Below are 17,900 nucleotides of genomic sequence, written 5' to 3'. Positions count from 1 at the left end.
CCATGCATATTTTGATAGGAGTTACAATGACTCTGTAGATTGTTTTGAGTAGTATAGACATTTTAACAATTTTAATTCTTCCTGTATGTGAGTATGGTATATGCTTCCATTTATTTGTATCTTCTTTAATTTCTTTCTTCAACATCTTATAATTTTCTGAATACAAGTGTTTTACCTCCTTAGTTAAATTTATTTTTAGGTATTTTATTTTTTGATGCAATTATAAATGGGATTGTTTTCTTAATTTTTCTTCCTAATAGTTCATTATTGGTGTATAAAGTGAAAATTATTTCTACATATTAACTATATATACTGCTACTCTACTGAATTCATTTATCATTTCTAGTGTTTTTTTGGTGAACTCTTTTGGGTTTTTATATACAGTATCATATCAACTGCAAATAATCAAATAATGACCATTTGGATGTCTTTTCTTTCTTTCTCTCTCTCTCTCTCTTTTTTTTGTCTGATTGCTGTGGCTAGGACATCCAGTGCTATGTTGAATAAAAGTGTTGAAAGTAGACAACCTCATCTCGTTCCCTATCTCATTCCCTAAAAGGGAAGTGCTTTTAGCTTTTCTGTGTTGAGTATGATGTTGGCTGTAGGTTTGCCATTTATAGCATTTGTTATGTTGAGGTACGTTCCCTCTATTTCCATTCTGCTGAGAGTTTTTCTCATAAATTGATCCTGAATTTTGTCAAGTGCTTTTTCTGTATTTATTGATTCGATTCTGTGATATTTTATCTGTTATTTTGTTAATGTAGTATATCATGTTATTCTCTCTGTGGATATTGAATCAAACTTGCATTCCAGGAATAAATACCACTTGACCATGGTGTATGGTCTTTTTAATGTATTGCTGAATTCAGTTTGCTAATATACTGTTGAGGATTTTTGCATCTATTTTCCTCAGGGATGTTGGCCTATAACTTTCCTATATATTTTTTGTAATATCTTTTACAGGTTTTGGAATTAAGATAATGCTGGCCTTGTAAAGTGAGCTTGGGGACCTTCCTTCCTTTTGAACTTTTAGAAATAGTTTGAGGATAGGTGTTCATTCTCCTTTGAATGGTAAAATTCACTTGTAAAGCCATCCAGTCTAGGAATTTTGTTTATCAAGAGTTTTTTGATTACTGAATTGATTTCATTGGTTGTACTTGGTCTTCTCAAATTTTCTGGGTTTTTTTTTTTTAATTCAGTCTTGGAAGATTGTATGTTTCTAGAAATGTATCCATTTCTTCCAGATTATCCAATTGTCCGTGGTATTTTCTTATAATGCTTTGAATTTCTATGGTGTCAGTAGTTATTTCTCTTACATTTCTGATTTTATTTACTTGGGTTTTCTTTTTTTTTCCTAATGAGTCTGATTAAAGGTTTATCAATCTCATTTATCTTTTCAAAGAACCAGCTCTTAGTTTCATTGATCAATTGTATTTTCTTAGACTCTCTCTTATTTTCACTTTGATCTTTATTATTTTCTCCCTTCTACTAACTTTGCACTTTGGGCTTTGTTTGTTGTTCTTTTTTTAGTTCTTTTGGATGTTACCTTAGATTATTTGAGATTTTTCTTGCTTCTTTAGGTAGACCTGTTTTGCTATGAATTCCCTCTTAGGACTGCTTTTACTGTGTCCCATAATTTTGGTTTGTTGTGTTTCATTTTCATTTGTCTCAAAATATTTTTTGATTTTTTTCCTTGATCTCATTGTTAACCCATTCATTGTTTGGTAACCTGTTATTTAGCCTCCATTTGTTTGTTTTGCATTTTTTCTTTTCTTGTGATAGATTTATAGTTTAATAGCATTATGGTCAGAGAGTGCTTGATATGATTTCAGTCTTAAACTTATAGAGACTCGTTTTGTGTCCTAGTATGTGGTCTACCCCAGAAAATGTCCCATGTGCACTTGAACAGAATGTGTATTCTGCTACTTTGGGGTAAAGTGCTCTGATGATATAAATCAAATCCTTTTGAGTGTGTCATTTAAGGCTGCTGTTTCCTCGTTGATTTTCTGTCTGGAATATCTACCCATTGCTGTCAATAGGGTATTAAAATCCCCAGCTATGACTGTATTACTGTCGATCTCTCCCTTTATATCCACCAAGATTTGCTTTGTGTACTTAGGTGCTTTTGTGTTGGGGATATAAACGTTTACAAGGATTATATCCTCTTGTTGAATTGCTCCTTTATTATTATGTAGTATACTTATTTGTCTTCTATCGCCTTTGTTTTAAAGTCTCTTTTGTCAGATATAAGTATTGCTTCTGCTGCACCACGTGTGGCAGCTAAGAATCCAGAGTGACATCTCAGCTGCACAGATCCCCCACTGTGGAACAAGAGATCTCAGACCCACTCCAGGCTCCCCAGCTCTGAACACCAGAGCTGGGAAGAGGGGCCCACACATGTGGCTGTGAAAATCAGTGGGGATTTGTCTGGGTGACACAGAAGCTGCTAGAAGCCCAGACACCTTCCTAAAGGACTAGCCCACAAACTCCTGCTCGCTGGCAGTCACCTCAGCTCCAGTGGGAAAAGAGTGGCTTGGGGAGCTCCAGAGACAAACTGGGAGAACCTGAGTGGTGTGGCTTTGGGGCGAGGGCTGGACAGTTGGCTGCCATTGTCCCTGTGTTGCATTCTCTCAAATGGCCAAAGGATACTGTCTTTCCTGTGTGGAGCCTTCTCCCCGTACAGCCATATTTAAATCTACATTGGCTTGGCCTGCAGAACTCCACCAGCTCTCCTCTGTGACTCCTGAAGACCTGCCCTCCTCCTTGCAGCCTCCCCAAAATGTTATTAGAACCAGGACACAGAAACCCTGGTCTAAACATGCGCTGTGTTTGATCATCTTATTCAGCAAGCATGTTATGAATCTTTCTCTCCTTGACTACCATAGTGGATGGGGCACAGGATTTGGCATCAGAGTAATTGGGGAAAAGCTCAGAACTTGAACAACTAGCTTTCTCCCTTCTAGCCTATAAAAATAGAATAGTCCCTTAGTGTTTTCTGGTCTTGCCTTCCATGGATCAAAAAAAGAGAATAATGCCGTTTGGTCCATGTGATTTCATTTTGGATGATGCCATAAAGTCCTACATGTAAAAATGCATAGTAAACTATTAAGAACTAGATTTATACTAGTAATTGTTATTCTAAGGCTGCTATAAAGGATATATAGTAGCCTTTTAAAATAATCTTTTACTGAGGTGTATTCAATTGGACATTATACATATTTGAAGGAATATAAGTGTAAGGAGAGACACTTCTTTAGCTTGGAGAAAAAACTGAATTAAAAGGAGCCATTGTGAGAGTTCCAGTCAAGACAGTGGAGCAGTAGAACACTGCACTCACATCCCCCCGGGACCACATCTAAATCCCAGCTAAATTACAGACCGATCAACCTAGATAACCATGTAAAGCCTGGCTGCACTGAAGCCCCATAACTAAAAATCCAAAGAAGAAGCCACCTCAAGACTGGAAGGAGGGGCAGAGGTGCAATACAGGCTGGCCTTCTGTTCCACAGACTTACCCCAGCCACGCCGAACACCTCACCTTTCTCAGATCAACCCTTTCTCCAAACAGCCTCGTGCCTTCACACGTGCCGTTCCTTGGCTGGTATTTGTCTTTTCCTGGACATTTTGTCTTACAAGCCACTCCTTGTCCTTAAGGATTAAGACCTTATTTGAAGAAACTATATCATAGACTGAGCTCTGGCCCAAAGGAGAAGCATAGTTTATTTCTTCTAGGCCTCTAGCTCTTCCTGTGAAGTCCATTTCCATGGGCAGTAAAAACTCCAAACAGAATCTCATCTAAGTGAAATAAAACTATTCTAGTAAAAGAGACTTGGGTATTATAATCATCCCCCCACATTTTTTCCTGGGGGCGGGTACTCCTTTAGCATTACCCTATGAAATCGAGGAAAGCATTTCAAACCCCGGGCATGCTCTTGGTGGGTGACAGTTGCCATGGCCAGGTCCGTGGGAAATGGCAATTAGAATAAGCCAGAAGTAAACTGCCTGGACACACCATTTGTTCCAGCCCCATCCTGGAAAACCGGCTTAGGCTAAGAGACAATTGAGTCGTGTTAAACACTGACTGCTGTTGAGTTTGGTATGACCTGACTTTCTGATCTCTCTCACCCCTTTCACTCCCAGCACCCCACCCTTACCAGTTTTCACTGCACCAAATGAGGCCTGGGACATTCCAGGCATCATTCTTTCATACCATGGGGAATACCCATAGTGAGCGAAGGGGACAGATAGCAATAAATAATAATAAAAAACAGAAGAGAATTTCAGATAGTCATAAGTATCATGGATAAAACAGAACTCTAGGGTAGAAATGACTTGAGGGGTGGTGTTTCTTTGGCTAAAAGATATAAGGAGATCCCCAAGGAGACATCTGAACTGAGACCTAGTAAAGACAAGTCAGTACCATTCAAGGCCCGTGGGATGATGCCCTGCAGAAGTACCAAGACTGGAGGTGGGAACAGGAAAATGGCAGGTCAGGGGAGCTGGTGCAAGAGACCCAATGAGGTTTGGCAGCAGATGCTGTTAGAAATATGCAAGAGTCCTATCTGTGGGGCCTCCTAAGCAGATGTGAGGAGTTGGATATTTTTCTAAGTGCAGAGGGATGCCCATGAAGGGTGTAAGTCATAGAGTTTTCCCTTTGATGCATAGATAAGACTGCTCAGGTTGACAGCGGGGAGTATGACTGTGTGTATGTATATCTTTATCTCAAGGAAAGTGAGAACCACTGAAAGGTTTTTAGAACAAAGGGGCACAATTCTGTTTGCGTGTTTTCGTATTTTGGTGACTTAGGTAGGAAGAATGGTGAGGTGTGAGGTGACTGGCATGGTGAGCAGGATGAAAGGGGAGGAATTGTGTGTGGGATGCCAGTCATGGGGCTGAAGGAGACTCTCATTTGGGACTCCAGAGGTTTTAGGGAGATGCTGGCAATAGTCTTTCTTTTGACCTATGACTGAGGAGGTTGGGCCCCTTCTTTGATTCTTTGGAGTGTCCATCTATCCTGAGTCTGGGCTGTGTATATATGCATCAGAGGAGCACATTTTCCTACATGTAAGCTGGGGGTCCCTAAGACTGCTCCCCTGGAGGTTGTCCCAAAGATGTTCTTGATCTGTGCCAGGTGAACCTAATAGAATAATTACCACCTGGTTAATAAAATAGGCTGAAATGAATTCTTTACTAATCACCTTCCAATAGCACAAGCTTATCTGAATTCATCCTAGCCATCCAGTGGCTTACGTGGCACTTCTAATTTTAATTTACAGGTATTCTATAGATTTTTAATTTAATTTGTACAAAGAATATAATTTTAAGATGCTGCTTTTAAAAGAAAAGGAATTGTGCTATCTCTGTTGTAGAGGTGGCTGAGAATCATGCAACAGAAGGAAATTAAATTAAAAAGAAAAATGGGCTTCCTGTGTTTTAATCCATAATTGTTTTCTACTGTGATCATCACATAGCCAAGAAAAAGTCAATAGTTTGTCCATTATCAGCAATCACTTAATTATATTTTGTAGAAAATGCATTACTTACTATATATCCTTTTGAAAATGTATGTCTGTGCCTACAATTTTAGATAAATTTATTAAATACTTAATGCATATTGAATTGAGTGCTTTATCTTTCCAATAAAAACTAAGCCAGTTCAAAAGGAATTCTATTTCGTCATGTCTCCAATAACTGTACGGGAAATGCCATGTTCCAAGGTTTGCTTGATGACCTCTACCTGTTGCGATAAAGGAAAGATAAAGAGAACAGGTTAGAATCTCCGAGGAAACTTTTAACCTTTGTCTGTTCCTTTCTCTCTCGCATTTCTCATGACTCTTACTCTCAGATGACAGCCCTGACCTGGCATCAATAGGATGTGTGCTTTTGACTTGTTTCTCCAGGAGCAGCGTGGTGGTTGTACAGCCTTCTCATTTCTCCTCCTCCCCGTCCTTCAGATAAACAGTGTGCTTTTGCGGCTCCCGGGGTCAAGTTTTATCTGTGGTCTCAGAGGTCGCTTTTTTATTTCTCTGTTAAAAATTGACTTCCTGTTACATGAATAGAATTCAAACAGTTGGCCCTTTCAGCTCGATATTGTAACCGGTTGTTCTGATTGACTTCATAAAAAATATTATTTGTGTAGTGGTACAATCAACCTTATATTTTAGAATGGATTTAAATATCTTAGAGCATATTTCTTTAAATAAACAACCAGCTTCTTGTAGTATCTAAGATATAAAAAGGGTACCAGAGGGAAATGGATGATAGATTAAATTTATTAACATTATATGAATAATCTTAACTCTTTAAATGAATAATTTTATTTAGAAAGTCTTAATGATACACTTTTATCCCAGATGATCTGATAACAGATATGATAACATCGGTAACCATAAAAATAATGATGCCATTAACTGCTGTTATGACATTTTGGATTGGACCCATTTGGTTATATTTTCTCTTGTCTGATTATTTAGGTAAATTCTGTACCTGAATCAGACTGTTGAAATAATATCTTAGAAAATAAATATGACCTTATAAATTATCCTTTTAAGCCTAAGTGAAAATTGTATATATTCATAAAATCGAGTACCATTTTATTTTTTTCATACACACACACTTACATACTTGCAAACCATTTACTTGTGGAAGTCTTTTTAAATGGATTCATGTGTAAGAAAACCAGAACAATCATTTGTGAAATATTCCCATGTAAAGGTAACTGTATGTTGGCAGCGTGGCAGGATTTCTTTCTCATGTCCTCCCGCCTTCTTTTTGTTCAGAGAATTTGGATGGAGAGACCCGGAACTGCCTGAAGTGATTCAGATGTTGCAACATCAGTTTCCTTCCGTCCAGTCCAATGCTGCAGCCTATTTACAGCACCTCTGCTTTGGAGACAATAAAATTAAAGCCGAGGTAAGTACTCCTAGATTTTTCATTGACCAGTGTCAAATTCATCATCACTGAGGTTTTTAGAGTGATGTTAAAGGGGAAAGAAATAGGAGAACTAAAGTTTGAACACTCTGATTCATATGCAAGACTGAAACATGGCACTTTCCATCTAATTAATTGGCATGCTTCTCACACCTTCTTCTATTTCCATACTTGAATACTGGGAAGTGGAGGACCGAGGATGAACGCACTAGCAGGGTTAAGAGAGGCAAGATTTTCGACTGCTGTACTTTGGGTTTGACCTTCCTTTTCTTCACAATTCCATCTCTGGAGTTGCTTCTGCCTCTAAATTCTACAGAAATACAAAGCATCATATGCTGGCTCCTCGATTTACAACAAGATTACTACACTCAATCTGTATTGTCATCTGTCCTTCCTCGAAGACTCACTGATAGTATGGGAATTTTAGGCAATAAACCAGCTTTGTGTTGTAACCAAGAATTTTGAGCCATTCACAGAAGTACCAGTGGATATAATGCAGATATGTGTTCCAGTACAGAGACTATTTTCTGTGTCCATCATGTAGACAATTGTTAACGTGCTTTGTGTTTTGGAAAAATACGTTAAAATGCATAAGTTACATATGGCATGTGGTATTTCTGGAAAATCACAGTGGCCAGCGCAGCTGACTCTGGCTTTTTAGGCAAGGGGAAAGAATTTGCATATAAGAAGCTGTGTAAACACTAAAAAAGGTTTTATAAGTTATATTTTATAAGTTACAGATTTTATAAGTTATGGATGTGATTGCTTACATCCATAGCATGTAAGCAATTCTGAGGATGAGTCCAAATTAGTTCCAGAGTGGAAAGAGATTTGAAGATATAATTACAATTCATTATAGATTTTGCTTGCTTGCTTGCATTGGGATATATATAGCTTGGTGGCTTTTCATAGTTTTTCTGTCTCTTCCACTGGGACTCAAAGGATTTGATCCATGCTCATTCTTATCAAGAAAGTCGTATTTCCTTGTGGAATAAGTGTAGATCAGTGGTTCTCTATCAGGTATGATTTGACCCAAGGGACTTTTACTTGGGACTTTTACATCTAGAGACATTTAGTGATTGTCACAGTTGGAGAAGGTTGTGTGGTGCCGTGAGCAGGCAGTGGATAAGGGTCAGGGATGCTGCAAGACACCCTATAATGCAAAGGACATCCCCCCCCACAGGGAATTATCCAGCCCCAAATACCAGCAGTACCTAAGTTGAGATAAAGAAAAATATTCTCCATTTAAGGTAAATTTAAATTGTCAAAACATGCCACCTATTAAAATGACCAAAAAATAAGTTAAACTTATGTGGCTTCTGTCCCAAATGGATATTATCTTAATCATTCTCTGTTTTTGATAGAAAACAAAATGACCATTTAAAATGAAGGACACATTTCTGCTTAAGGGACCACATACCATCACTTTTTGAAGATTACAATTTTGAGGGTTCTTCTAAAGGTCATGAAAGCATTTTATTTCATTGTTGGTATAAAGTTGGTTCAGGGGTGCTGTGTTACCCCCAGGAAAGTGGGGTGCCCTCCATCCTGAAACTGGGTTCTGCTGTCAAGTCTGATTACAGCACACACAACCCGAGAGAGTATGAAAGGGTGGGTCATTCACATAATGAGGCTTAATGGGATGGCCGGGGGGGGGGGGGGGGGGGGGGAGGGTAATGGAGACAACTGTACTTAATAAAAAAAAAAAAAAAAAGAGGCTTAATGGGGTGAGCAGGGTGGCTCCCAAGCAGGACCAGACATGTCTTAAGAAAGCAGAAAAGGAGGCTGGCTTAGGATTTCATGGTCATTATGGGGGTGGGGGTGGGCAGAGTGAGGATCCCACATGTGGGTAGGGACTTAAGGGGTTCAAAGTCCCTGCTGATGCCACAGGAGGAAACACCTGAGCTTTCTTATCAGTGTGCTCAGATATGGGTACAGGGAAAGAGGGAGAGTGAGGCTTAAAAGCTGTCAGAAGCCAAACATCAAAAAATAGAGTCAGACGCTTTATTACAAGGAGTCATGCCAGCAGGCAATACAGACGTCATGGCCTGGAAAAGTTCAAAGTCGCTGGTCTGACTCTGCTACATGATCCATGGACTGGCCTTGAAGCCTCTCAGTAGCAGTGAAGCCTGACAGCTGGCTGCAGACTTGTGTGTGGCCACATCAGAAGCGCCCCTCCCCCCAGCCCTGTGGTAGACAGAGGTGGTGCAATGAAGCGGAGACCAGCATGCTCATCAGTGTCAGACAGATGCATCTTCCCATGACACTTCCCTGCTCTCCAGCTATGTCTCCTTGAACGAGCTGCCTCAAAGCCAAGTTCACTGGGCCAGTACGAAAACTTCAGGACAGAGCTTTGGTCCGCTGATGTATGGAAGTGAATTCTCAGCATTATTTCTTTAAGATCAGGTATCATTTTGAACAAAACTGAATGTCTAGGCTTCCTTTTATAAAAACTACAAAACACTGTAAGAATGAGAAAGGCATCATTTATGACCTCAAAGGCCTCTTTTTTAATCTTTAAAAGAGAGATCCTGATGCCTGCCCCGTGGAGTCTTTGTAGGAACTATAACTTAATGTATGCACGCTGCTTGGTGGTGACATACTCATTCATTTGAATTCTTTTTTGGGTCAGGAACACAGTTAAGACACTCACATTGCTATCGCATCTGGTGGATGCATGTGTACGTCTGTGAGGACATGGTCTTCATTTTTTTATTTGGCTCTGCATGGCCTCCAGGCTGCCTGTATCACCTCTCACTGCCCAGAAATTCTCCCAGTGGCTGCACTTAAAGCACTGGTTCAAGTTCTGGGTGCCATTCCTCAGCTACACCTCTTACAGACTCCCAGCACTGCCAGGACCTCGTCGTGATGTTCTCGCAGTACCTGGGAGTCTGGGATGAGAAGAAATGAAAGGGTGATATAGGGCGCAGCCTGAAACCACATTGACAAAATGAGATTGGAGTCAGTAAAACCCAAAGGAATAGGGAAAATGCAAAAGGCCTAAATAAAATACAAAATAAGCCACCTGGAGTTTCCCTTCTTCCTTCAGTCGCATAGGGAGTGCACACGTGTTCACACGGGCACCCATGCATGCACACGTACACACGGATGTGTAACCTCCGATAGGGATTTTGCATAAACCTGTTCTGTTCTCTCATCCTAACTTAGTACCCAAGTCATTAGTAATAGTCCTCTCTTTGGGACAGATGACTGCCTGTCATGTTTTCATATACATGTATTGATCTTTGTGATTACCCGTTGTCCAAGTACTAATCTTGTGGGCACTAACCTTTCCAAATTTACTCAGTCTTTCATTCTTTCTATTGCATTTTATTCAATTGATTTAGCTCTTCAGTCTACGTTTCATTATTGGTATTGACTTTGCTCACACAATGGATAGGCCATTGAGCAAAAGACAGAGTGAAATCTCCCATATGTGGAGGGTCATAAATCATGCCTTTCTCATTCTTTATCACAGCACTTTGTACAGTTTTCACATAATGAAGACTAGAAATTCAGTTTTGTTCAAAATTATGCCATATCTTATAGGAACAAAGCTGAGAATTCACTTCCATAAGTCAGCAGACCAAACAAAGCTCTGTCCTTAAATTTTCCTACTGGTCTGGTGAACTTGGATTTGAAGCATCCGTCAAGGGAAGTGGGAACTGAAGGGAAAGGACCCTGTGTGGTTATTTCAGAACCACCAGTGACTAAGGTAGAGTCTGCAATCTACTGAGTGCCCTGACCCAGGATAGAATATTCCGTTACAAATACTTTGAATATCAGTGAGTGTCCGAAAATTGGGATAGGAGAGTATCATACAAACAGGAGTTCACAGCCAGACTGAGTAAGATTAGAAGAAAAGCAGTTGAGGAAAAACTCAAACAGGTGAAGAAGGAGAAAGCAGAAGGAAGGGGTCTGGGTCATCGCCATAGACACACCAAGTTTGTGCAGCTCATTTTCATGAGCCACTGAATGTCTAATATGCAGGTGAGTCTTCCTACTTTCAGAGGCAGGGATGGACATCAGTGATATTTGAATTATGCCATTTACACTGTCTCCTAAACTGTTGGGACTGTCGCAATAAATTGAGAAATTGAGCTTTAGATAATCTAGAGAGTTAGTAGACATGAAAACTTGCTCATGTGTATGTACTACAAGCATTTTTAGGAGGTGCCTAAATGTTGATAACTTCTTAGTATTTTCATAAGTCCTTTCTTCATTCTATCTGGGAACTCTTCCTCAGTTAAGAATATTAAGAACATCCCAATGATTAGGGGACAATACTAAGTGCCTGTCTTGGGTTGCAGTGATTTGAATTTATGCTCCTCCCTCCTGTATCTCCCCCTCCTCCCATTTCTTCTCATGCACACATCAGAGCACGCCTGCTGCCAGGCACCCGTAATCACACCTGGACAGTCATATACAAACAGGACATATATGTGCATGCATACACTATATGGTCACATTCAAGGTAATATGTCTCCTACAGATTAAAAAAAGTATTTGCCCATTTTCAAATGACAAGAATGGATTATTTTTAAAATTTAACCATTTTAGTTCTGAGAACATCCGGCCAAGATGAAGGCATAGGCAGAAATGCTTTGCTTCCTCACACAACTGAAAGAAGGATAACAACCAATTTAAAAACAAAGAACCTCCAGAACTGCCAGAAAAGCATTTGCATGGAAGTCCAACAACCAAGGAGTTAAACATTCATCCAGACTGGTAGGAGGGATGGAACTGGGAAGCTATGGCAGAGATGGGAAGTTGGGACAGAGAAGACCCATGGCAAGGCAAGGTTGTGACCTACGCAGGTGATCCCACAATTGTGCCCAGATAAGCTGGGAGGAACAACTGGGGAGTGAGACAGACTGTGCAACCCAGGGTCCCAGAGTAGGAAATTAAAGACTCAAAACCCCTAGCTGTAAAAAATCTGTGAGGGTTCAGGCAGCCAGAGAAACTCCCAGCCTCACAGATGGTTTGTAGGAGAGGCCCACAGGGTCCTAAAACATACACAAACCCACCCATCTGCGAATCAGCGCCTGAAAGGGCACAGTCTGCTTGTGGGAAGCCAGAGAAGTGACAGAAAGTGGAACAAGAGAGGAGCAAGCGGCATTGTTCCCTCTCTGACCCCTCCCCCACAGACAGTGCCACAATGCAGCAAAGCAGGTTGCCCCACCCTGGCAAATGTCCCTTACAACATAACAGGTGCGCTGAGACGAAGAAATATGGCCCAAATGAAAGAACAGATCAAAACTCCAGAGAAAGAGCTAAGTGACGAGGAGATAGACAACCTATCTGATGCAGAGTTCAAAACACTGGTAATCATGATGCTCACAGAATTGATTGAGTTTGGTTGCAAAATGAGAGAAGAAGTGAAGGCCTAAAATAAAGGAAAATATACAGGGAACCAGCAGTGAAGGGAAGGAAACCAGGACTGAAGTCAGTGATTTGGAACAAAAGGAAGAAATAAGCATCCAACCAAAACAGAACAAACAAGAATGCAAAAAAATGAGAGGCTTTAAAACCTCTGGGACAACTTTAAGCATTCCAACATCTGAATCATGGGGGTGCTGGAAGGAGAAGAGGAAGACCAAGATACTGAAACTTATTTGAACAGCTAATAAAGGAAAACTTCCCCAATCCGGCAAAGGAAATAGACTTCTAGGAAGTCCAGGAAGCTCAGAGATGCTCAAAGAAATTGGACCCAAGGAGGAACACACCAAGACACATCATAATTAAGTTACCCAAGATTAAAGATAAGGAGAGAATCTTCAAAGTAGAAAGAGGAAAGGAGAGAGTTACCTGCAAAGGAGTTCCCATAAGGCTATCAGTTGATTTCTCAAAAGAAACCTTACAGGCAAGAAGGGGCTGGAAAGAAGTATTCAAAGTCATAAAAGGCAGGGACCTACATCCAAGGTGACTCTATCCAGCAAAGCTATCATTTAGAATGGAAGGGCTGATAAAATGCTTACCAGATAAGCTAAAGTTAAAGGAGTTCATCATCACCAAGCCCTCATTATATGAAATGTTACAGGTACTTATCTAAGAAATAGATTAAAAATGATGAACAGTAAAGTGACAACAAACTGACAACTATCAACAACTAAACCTAAAAAATAAAAACTAAGCAAACAGCTAGAACAGGAACAGAATCAAAGAAATGGATATCACATGGAGGGTTATCAGTGGAGAGGGGGAGGGGGAAAATGGGGGGGAAGGTACAGGGAATAAGAAGCATGATAGGTAGGCACAGAATAGACAGGTAGAGGTTAAGAATAGTATAGGAAATGGAGAAGCCAAAGAACTTGTATGTACAACCCATGGACATGAACTAAGGTGGGGGGATACTGGAGAGTGGGGAGAGGCCATGCAGGAAAGAGGAGGAGAAAGGGGACAGAAAAATTGGGACAACCGTAATAGCATAATCAATAAAATATGCTTAAAAATAAAATTTTAAATATTTTAATTTATGTTATTATAAATTAATACATTTAATTAAAATTCTATATTAATATAATACAAATTTGAGATTTAAAAATTTAAATAATGTTAAAATGTATTTTTTAAACATTAGATCATACACTTAAATAACATGCCTTTATAAAAAACTCAAATTTTGTTATATCATGTTACAGGGGGAAGGACTGACTTATATTTATTGCTTTTGAGGGAAATGACTGGTGACTACCACTGGCAATGATTTAATTTACTTCTTGACCTGACTTTCTCTTTTTATATGAAAAATCATCTTCCTCTATCAAATATGCAAGCGAAGTGTTCCAAGTGTTTGAAAGTCTTATATAGTAAACTTATGAAGTTCTAAAATAAGAACAATTTATACAGGAAATCAATGCTGAGTCCACTAGCTAACTGCTAACAAACCTTTTCTCAACTGCCTTACCATCCTATTTCCAATAAAGCACATTTTTTTTAAAGAAATGGAGGTTTTAGTTGTAGTGGATAACAGAGTTTATCAACACCCTGTTTTGTGTTAGTGGGATAATCAAATAATAATAATGTGTAGATCCTCCCTTCAAGGAATCCACAACCTCCTGGAGAGACGGTGTGTAAGCAGGGTGATACTACACCATGTGTTAAGCACCATGGAAGGGCAGATCCCCGGCCTGGGACAGTGCTGACAGATGCGTAAAACTCAGTCTTGTGGACTCAGAGAAAGCTTCCTGCTTCCTGTAGTGATTATGATACAGAATTTTAAATTAGAAGTTTCCAATATAGTACAGCCTAAGCTATACTCACTCAGGATTCATGGAAGAGGGCTCGTGTTTAAGGGCATCTGTACTTCGGAGTGTGTGTGTGTGTGTGAGAGAGAGTCCATGTGCATTTCCATATACTTCCAATATATGTGTACCATTTACACTAATTTTTTCCTAAGTTGCCATTATCTTTGGTGATATTAACTAAAATATAGAAATTAACTTCTGTGTATAAAAATATGCATACCTTTCCCCTCCCCCACACATTTTATTTTATTGACTGATTTAGAACATTTTGTATCTTTAAAAAATAATCTAGACTTGTTCCTTTCTACTACACTTAAAGTACTTCATAATTTTTATTTTAATTTTGATCCTTTCTACCTCATATAGTTCAAGAGAAGGTGCTATCTATCTTTTCAGCTGATTATCTTTGAACCATTTCTTCTCTTTCCTTCATCATAAATTGTTCAACATTTTTTGCGGAAGAGTCTCCGTTAGTTACCAGATGTCAGTAGACAGTGTACTACCAGCTTACAGCACAGGCTCTGGAGCCAGGCTGCCTGCCTTTGAACCCTGGCTGCTCTACTACTTTCTAACTTTGTGATCTTGGACTAGTTGCTTTACCTCTCTGAGCCTCAGTTTTCCAGACTGTATAATGTCAGGAGAACCCACATGACTCAGAGAGGACACACACAGACTGCCAGCCAACGTGAGGGGTTGAGAAAGGAGGGTTATTGTCAGCATGTCACAAATATAAATTAAGGAAACCTCTTCCTAGCAGTTAAGTGGAAAGCCAGTGTCATCGTGTCATGGACATAATGTCTGTGTGTACTCTGCTTTACCTGTACTGTTCATCATTCACAGATTGAAGTTAATTACAGCTATAGGGAACAATGAAAGCACGTGTTGTATGTGGCCCTATGCTGAGCCACTGTTGAAACAAGTAGATTCAACCACTGCCTTTAGCAAGTTGGAATCAAAGAACCGTTCACACGTGCAACATAACAGGACACGTAAACATGTCCAAATGCTTAATACACTGATATTTTGGAAAAGTGGAATTAATGAATATATTCATTCAATAGATATCCATTGAGCAGCCATGAAGTTCCAGGCTTACTTCTTGGGGCTGATGATGTATCAGTGAACAAACAATACTCAGATGACTGGGGGACGGGGGTTGCAGCTAAACAAATTAAGACCTAAATCTATCATATGTCAGATGGTGTTAGTGACCCTGAAGATACAGCACAGCATGGTAGTGGGGGTGGCAGGGATGGGTGTGGGGGTCTGGGTGGGGATCCACTGCTATTTTACAAAACATTGGTCAGGAGAGTCATCTCTGAGAAACGGTGTTTGCGAAGAGCAGGGAGGCGGTGAGAGGAAACCACAGAGAGTCCTCTGAGCAGGAGGGTTCCTGTGCATAAAGCACAAACAAGTGGCAAGTGGGGGTGAGCCAGTCTGTGCTCCCGGAGTCCCAGGTCTGTTAGTTCCCTAGGACTGCTGCAACAAAGTACCACAACAGATTTCCTCCCCCACAAGTCTGGGGGCCAGAAGTGCAAGACCAAGGTATCATCAAGGCCAGGCTCCCACTGAGACTCTGGTAGAACGCTTCTTGGCTGCTTCCTAGCTTCTGGTGTGGCCCTCAGTCCTTGGCTAGTAGACACATCACACAGTCTCTGGCATCACATGACCTGCTCTTGTCTTTGTGTCCCTGTATGCCCTTCCTCTTCATAAAAGGGCACTGGTCATTTTAGATTAGGGTCCACCCTAGAGACCTGACCTTATTTGATTATAACTGCGAAGGCCCTGTTTCCAAAGTAGTTTGTATTAATAGGTACCTGGGGTTGGGATTTCAACAAACATTCTGGGAGGGCACAATTCAGCTGATCACAAGGAGTATCCAGGAGGGTGGCTGCAGTTGGGCAAGCACAGGGAGAGGTGTAGAACATGGTCAGAGGGGTGAGTGTCCAGGGCCGGGTTGTGCAGGCTTTGCAGGGGAAAGGCCTTATCTTCTGAGAAGAGAAGTCTGGGGCCTGATTTTGGGCTGGTTGGTTTGGAAAGTAGCACATTTCAAGAAAGATTGCTAAGAGAGAGATTGAAGTCATTAAATGGTTGAAGGAGAGGGTAACTTGTGATCGGAAGGAAGATGAGGAGAAGCTGTGAAGGAGAAAGTGAATGAACAAATGAAGTGGGAAGGAAGCTAACCTCAGGTAGCCTCCAATGGTGATCACAGAGTGACTGAGAATGTGTGACAAAAACAAAGTGGCTTGGATCTGAGGGAATCCGGTAGAAGAGTCAAGTCTCCCTGGTGGCTGTAAAGACCTCAGTGGTTTGATGGCCTCTTCCATTGATGAGTTTAATGAGAGAACAGGGAGCCAGAAGGAAATTGGGCACAAAGGTCATAAGGAGAGGAACAGTCCATAGTTGGTGGGTGGTGGAAAAGAAAGACTGACATCTCCTTTCTAGACCAGCTGGCAGCTCAGCTTCTGAGCTAGTGCTCTGGCTTGTGTTACTAGAGCACAGTCAGACCTAATGAGCAAGAACTGCATATTCCCTCAAGTTTGAGGTCCCCTGAAGGAGGAGGACCATGGCAGGAGAGAAGAGACCGGTGGTGTAGGGAATTTAGACATATCCCTGCAGGTTTGCAGTAGTAGCACAGGGTAAAGCAAGGCGGGGCATCAGGAGATGCAGAATGTGGCCGCCCACTGGGGGCAGCAGAGAGCCATAAGCACCTGGCTGCATCACTTCCATAGCCACGAGCCATTCTGGCAGAGAAAACCAACAGAGACTGCCTTGAGGCCTGACTTTGTGTGAGCAATCATCTATTCTCCTCCATCCTACCCTCAATATCAAAGGAAAAAGAATAGGAGGAAGGAGGAGGGGGAGAAGAGCACACCAGGGCCCTGGGACTCAGGGCCTACCTGGACCAGGAGGGAGGGATGTGGTGGAAGGGGAGGGAGTGAGGACTGAGGTTGTAAGATAGACAGGCTGCATTTTTTGTAACTGGAATGAAACCACTTTAATAACTATAAGTGGATGAAAGTTAAGCAATTAGACGGATGTGGTGTTGAAATGTAGGACTCAGACAGAGAGAGTCTTGAGGAAAACTACCAAGTCCTGAAGGTTCTCTTTGCACGACAGTGATGAGTCAGAGAGCCGTCCCCCCAACCAGATTCCTGACCTGGGAACAAAGATGTAGCAGGCGTTTCCTAAACTCCAGGAGGTTTCCTTGCGGGGTTTGCTAAAATTCATGTTGGCCATTTCAACTTTATTTCTTCTTTGGGCCATGTTCTCCTATTTCAGTAGGTTATCTTTTTAACTGCCAGCCCCCAGAAATAGCTTGTGTTCTTTCCAACAATTAACAAAAGAAGCCAATGAGCTATGTGTTAGTCCATTCTCATTTGTCGCACAGGTAGAGGACTAGGTCTAACCTAACAAGTTCTCCGTGTGCTTTTTCTTGGCACATGGCTGATTGAGATTGTCTATGGCCTATTTTTAAAAAAGGCCTTTGCCTGAGGAATTGATCCCTCCCTCAGGTGTGTAGTCCCAGTTTATATCCAACCTTAACTTCTTCAGCTACTGTTTCCAGTCACTTGCTTTTCTCCGGGCTCCAGCAGAGACGGCAGAAAACCCCTGGCCTCTGGCCTCCTGCTTCTTACTGCTGCCGATTCACCACCATTAGACCTTGTTTCCAAGTGCAAAATCTCTAAATTGTTGAACCAAGGAGGAGCATCTTGTTTATCC

The 17,900-nt window shown here is 41.0% G+C and overlaps 1 protein-coding gene across 4 annotated transcripts in view; it reads left to right on the top strand.

Moving 5' to 3' along the window:
- CTNND2 (catenin delta 2) overlaps positions 1 to 17,900 on the top strand; it is an 822,756-nt gene that overhangs the window by 577,956 nt on the left and 226,900 nt on the right. For all 4 annotated transcript variants that reach the window (XM_053913918.1, XM_053913908.2, XM_053913912.2 and 1 more), the window contains one exon: positions 6,780 to 6,912. In XM_053913918.1, coding sequence (XP_053769893.1) covers positions 6,780 to 6,912 — 133 coding nt within the window. The remainder of the gene's footprint in view (positions 1 to 6,779; positions 6,913 to 17,900) is intronic.

This window comes from Desmodus rotundus, chromosome 1, assembly GCF_022682495.2.
Source record: "Desmodus rotundus isolate HL8 chromosome 1, HLdesRot8A.1, whole genome shotgun sequence".
Taxonomy (NCBI): Eukaryota; Metazoa; Chordata; class Mammalia; order Chiroptera; family Phyllostomidae; genus Desmodus; species Desmodus rotundus.
The sequence above is the reverse complement of the archived record's forward strand: the minus strand, read 5'-3'. Positions and strand labels throughout refer to the sequence as shown.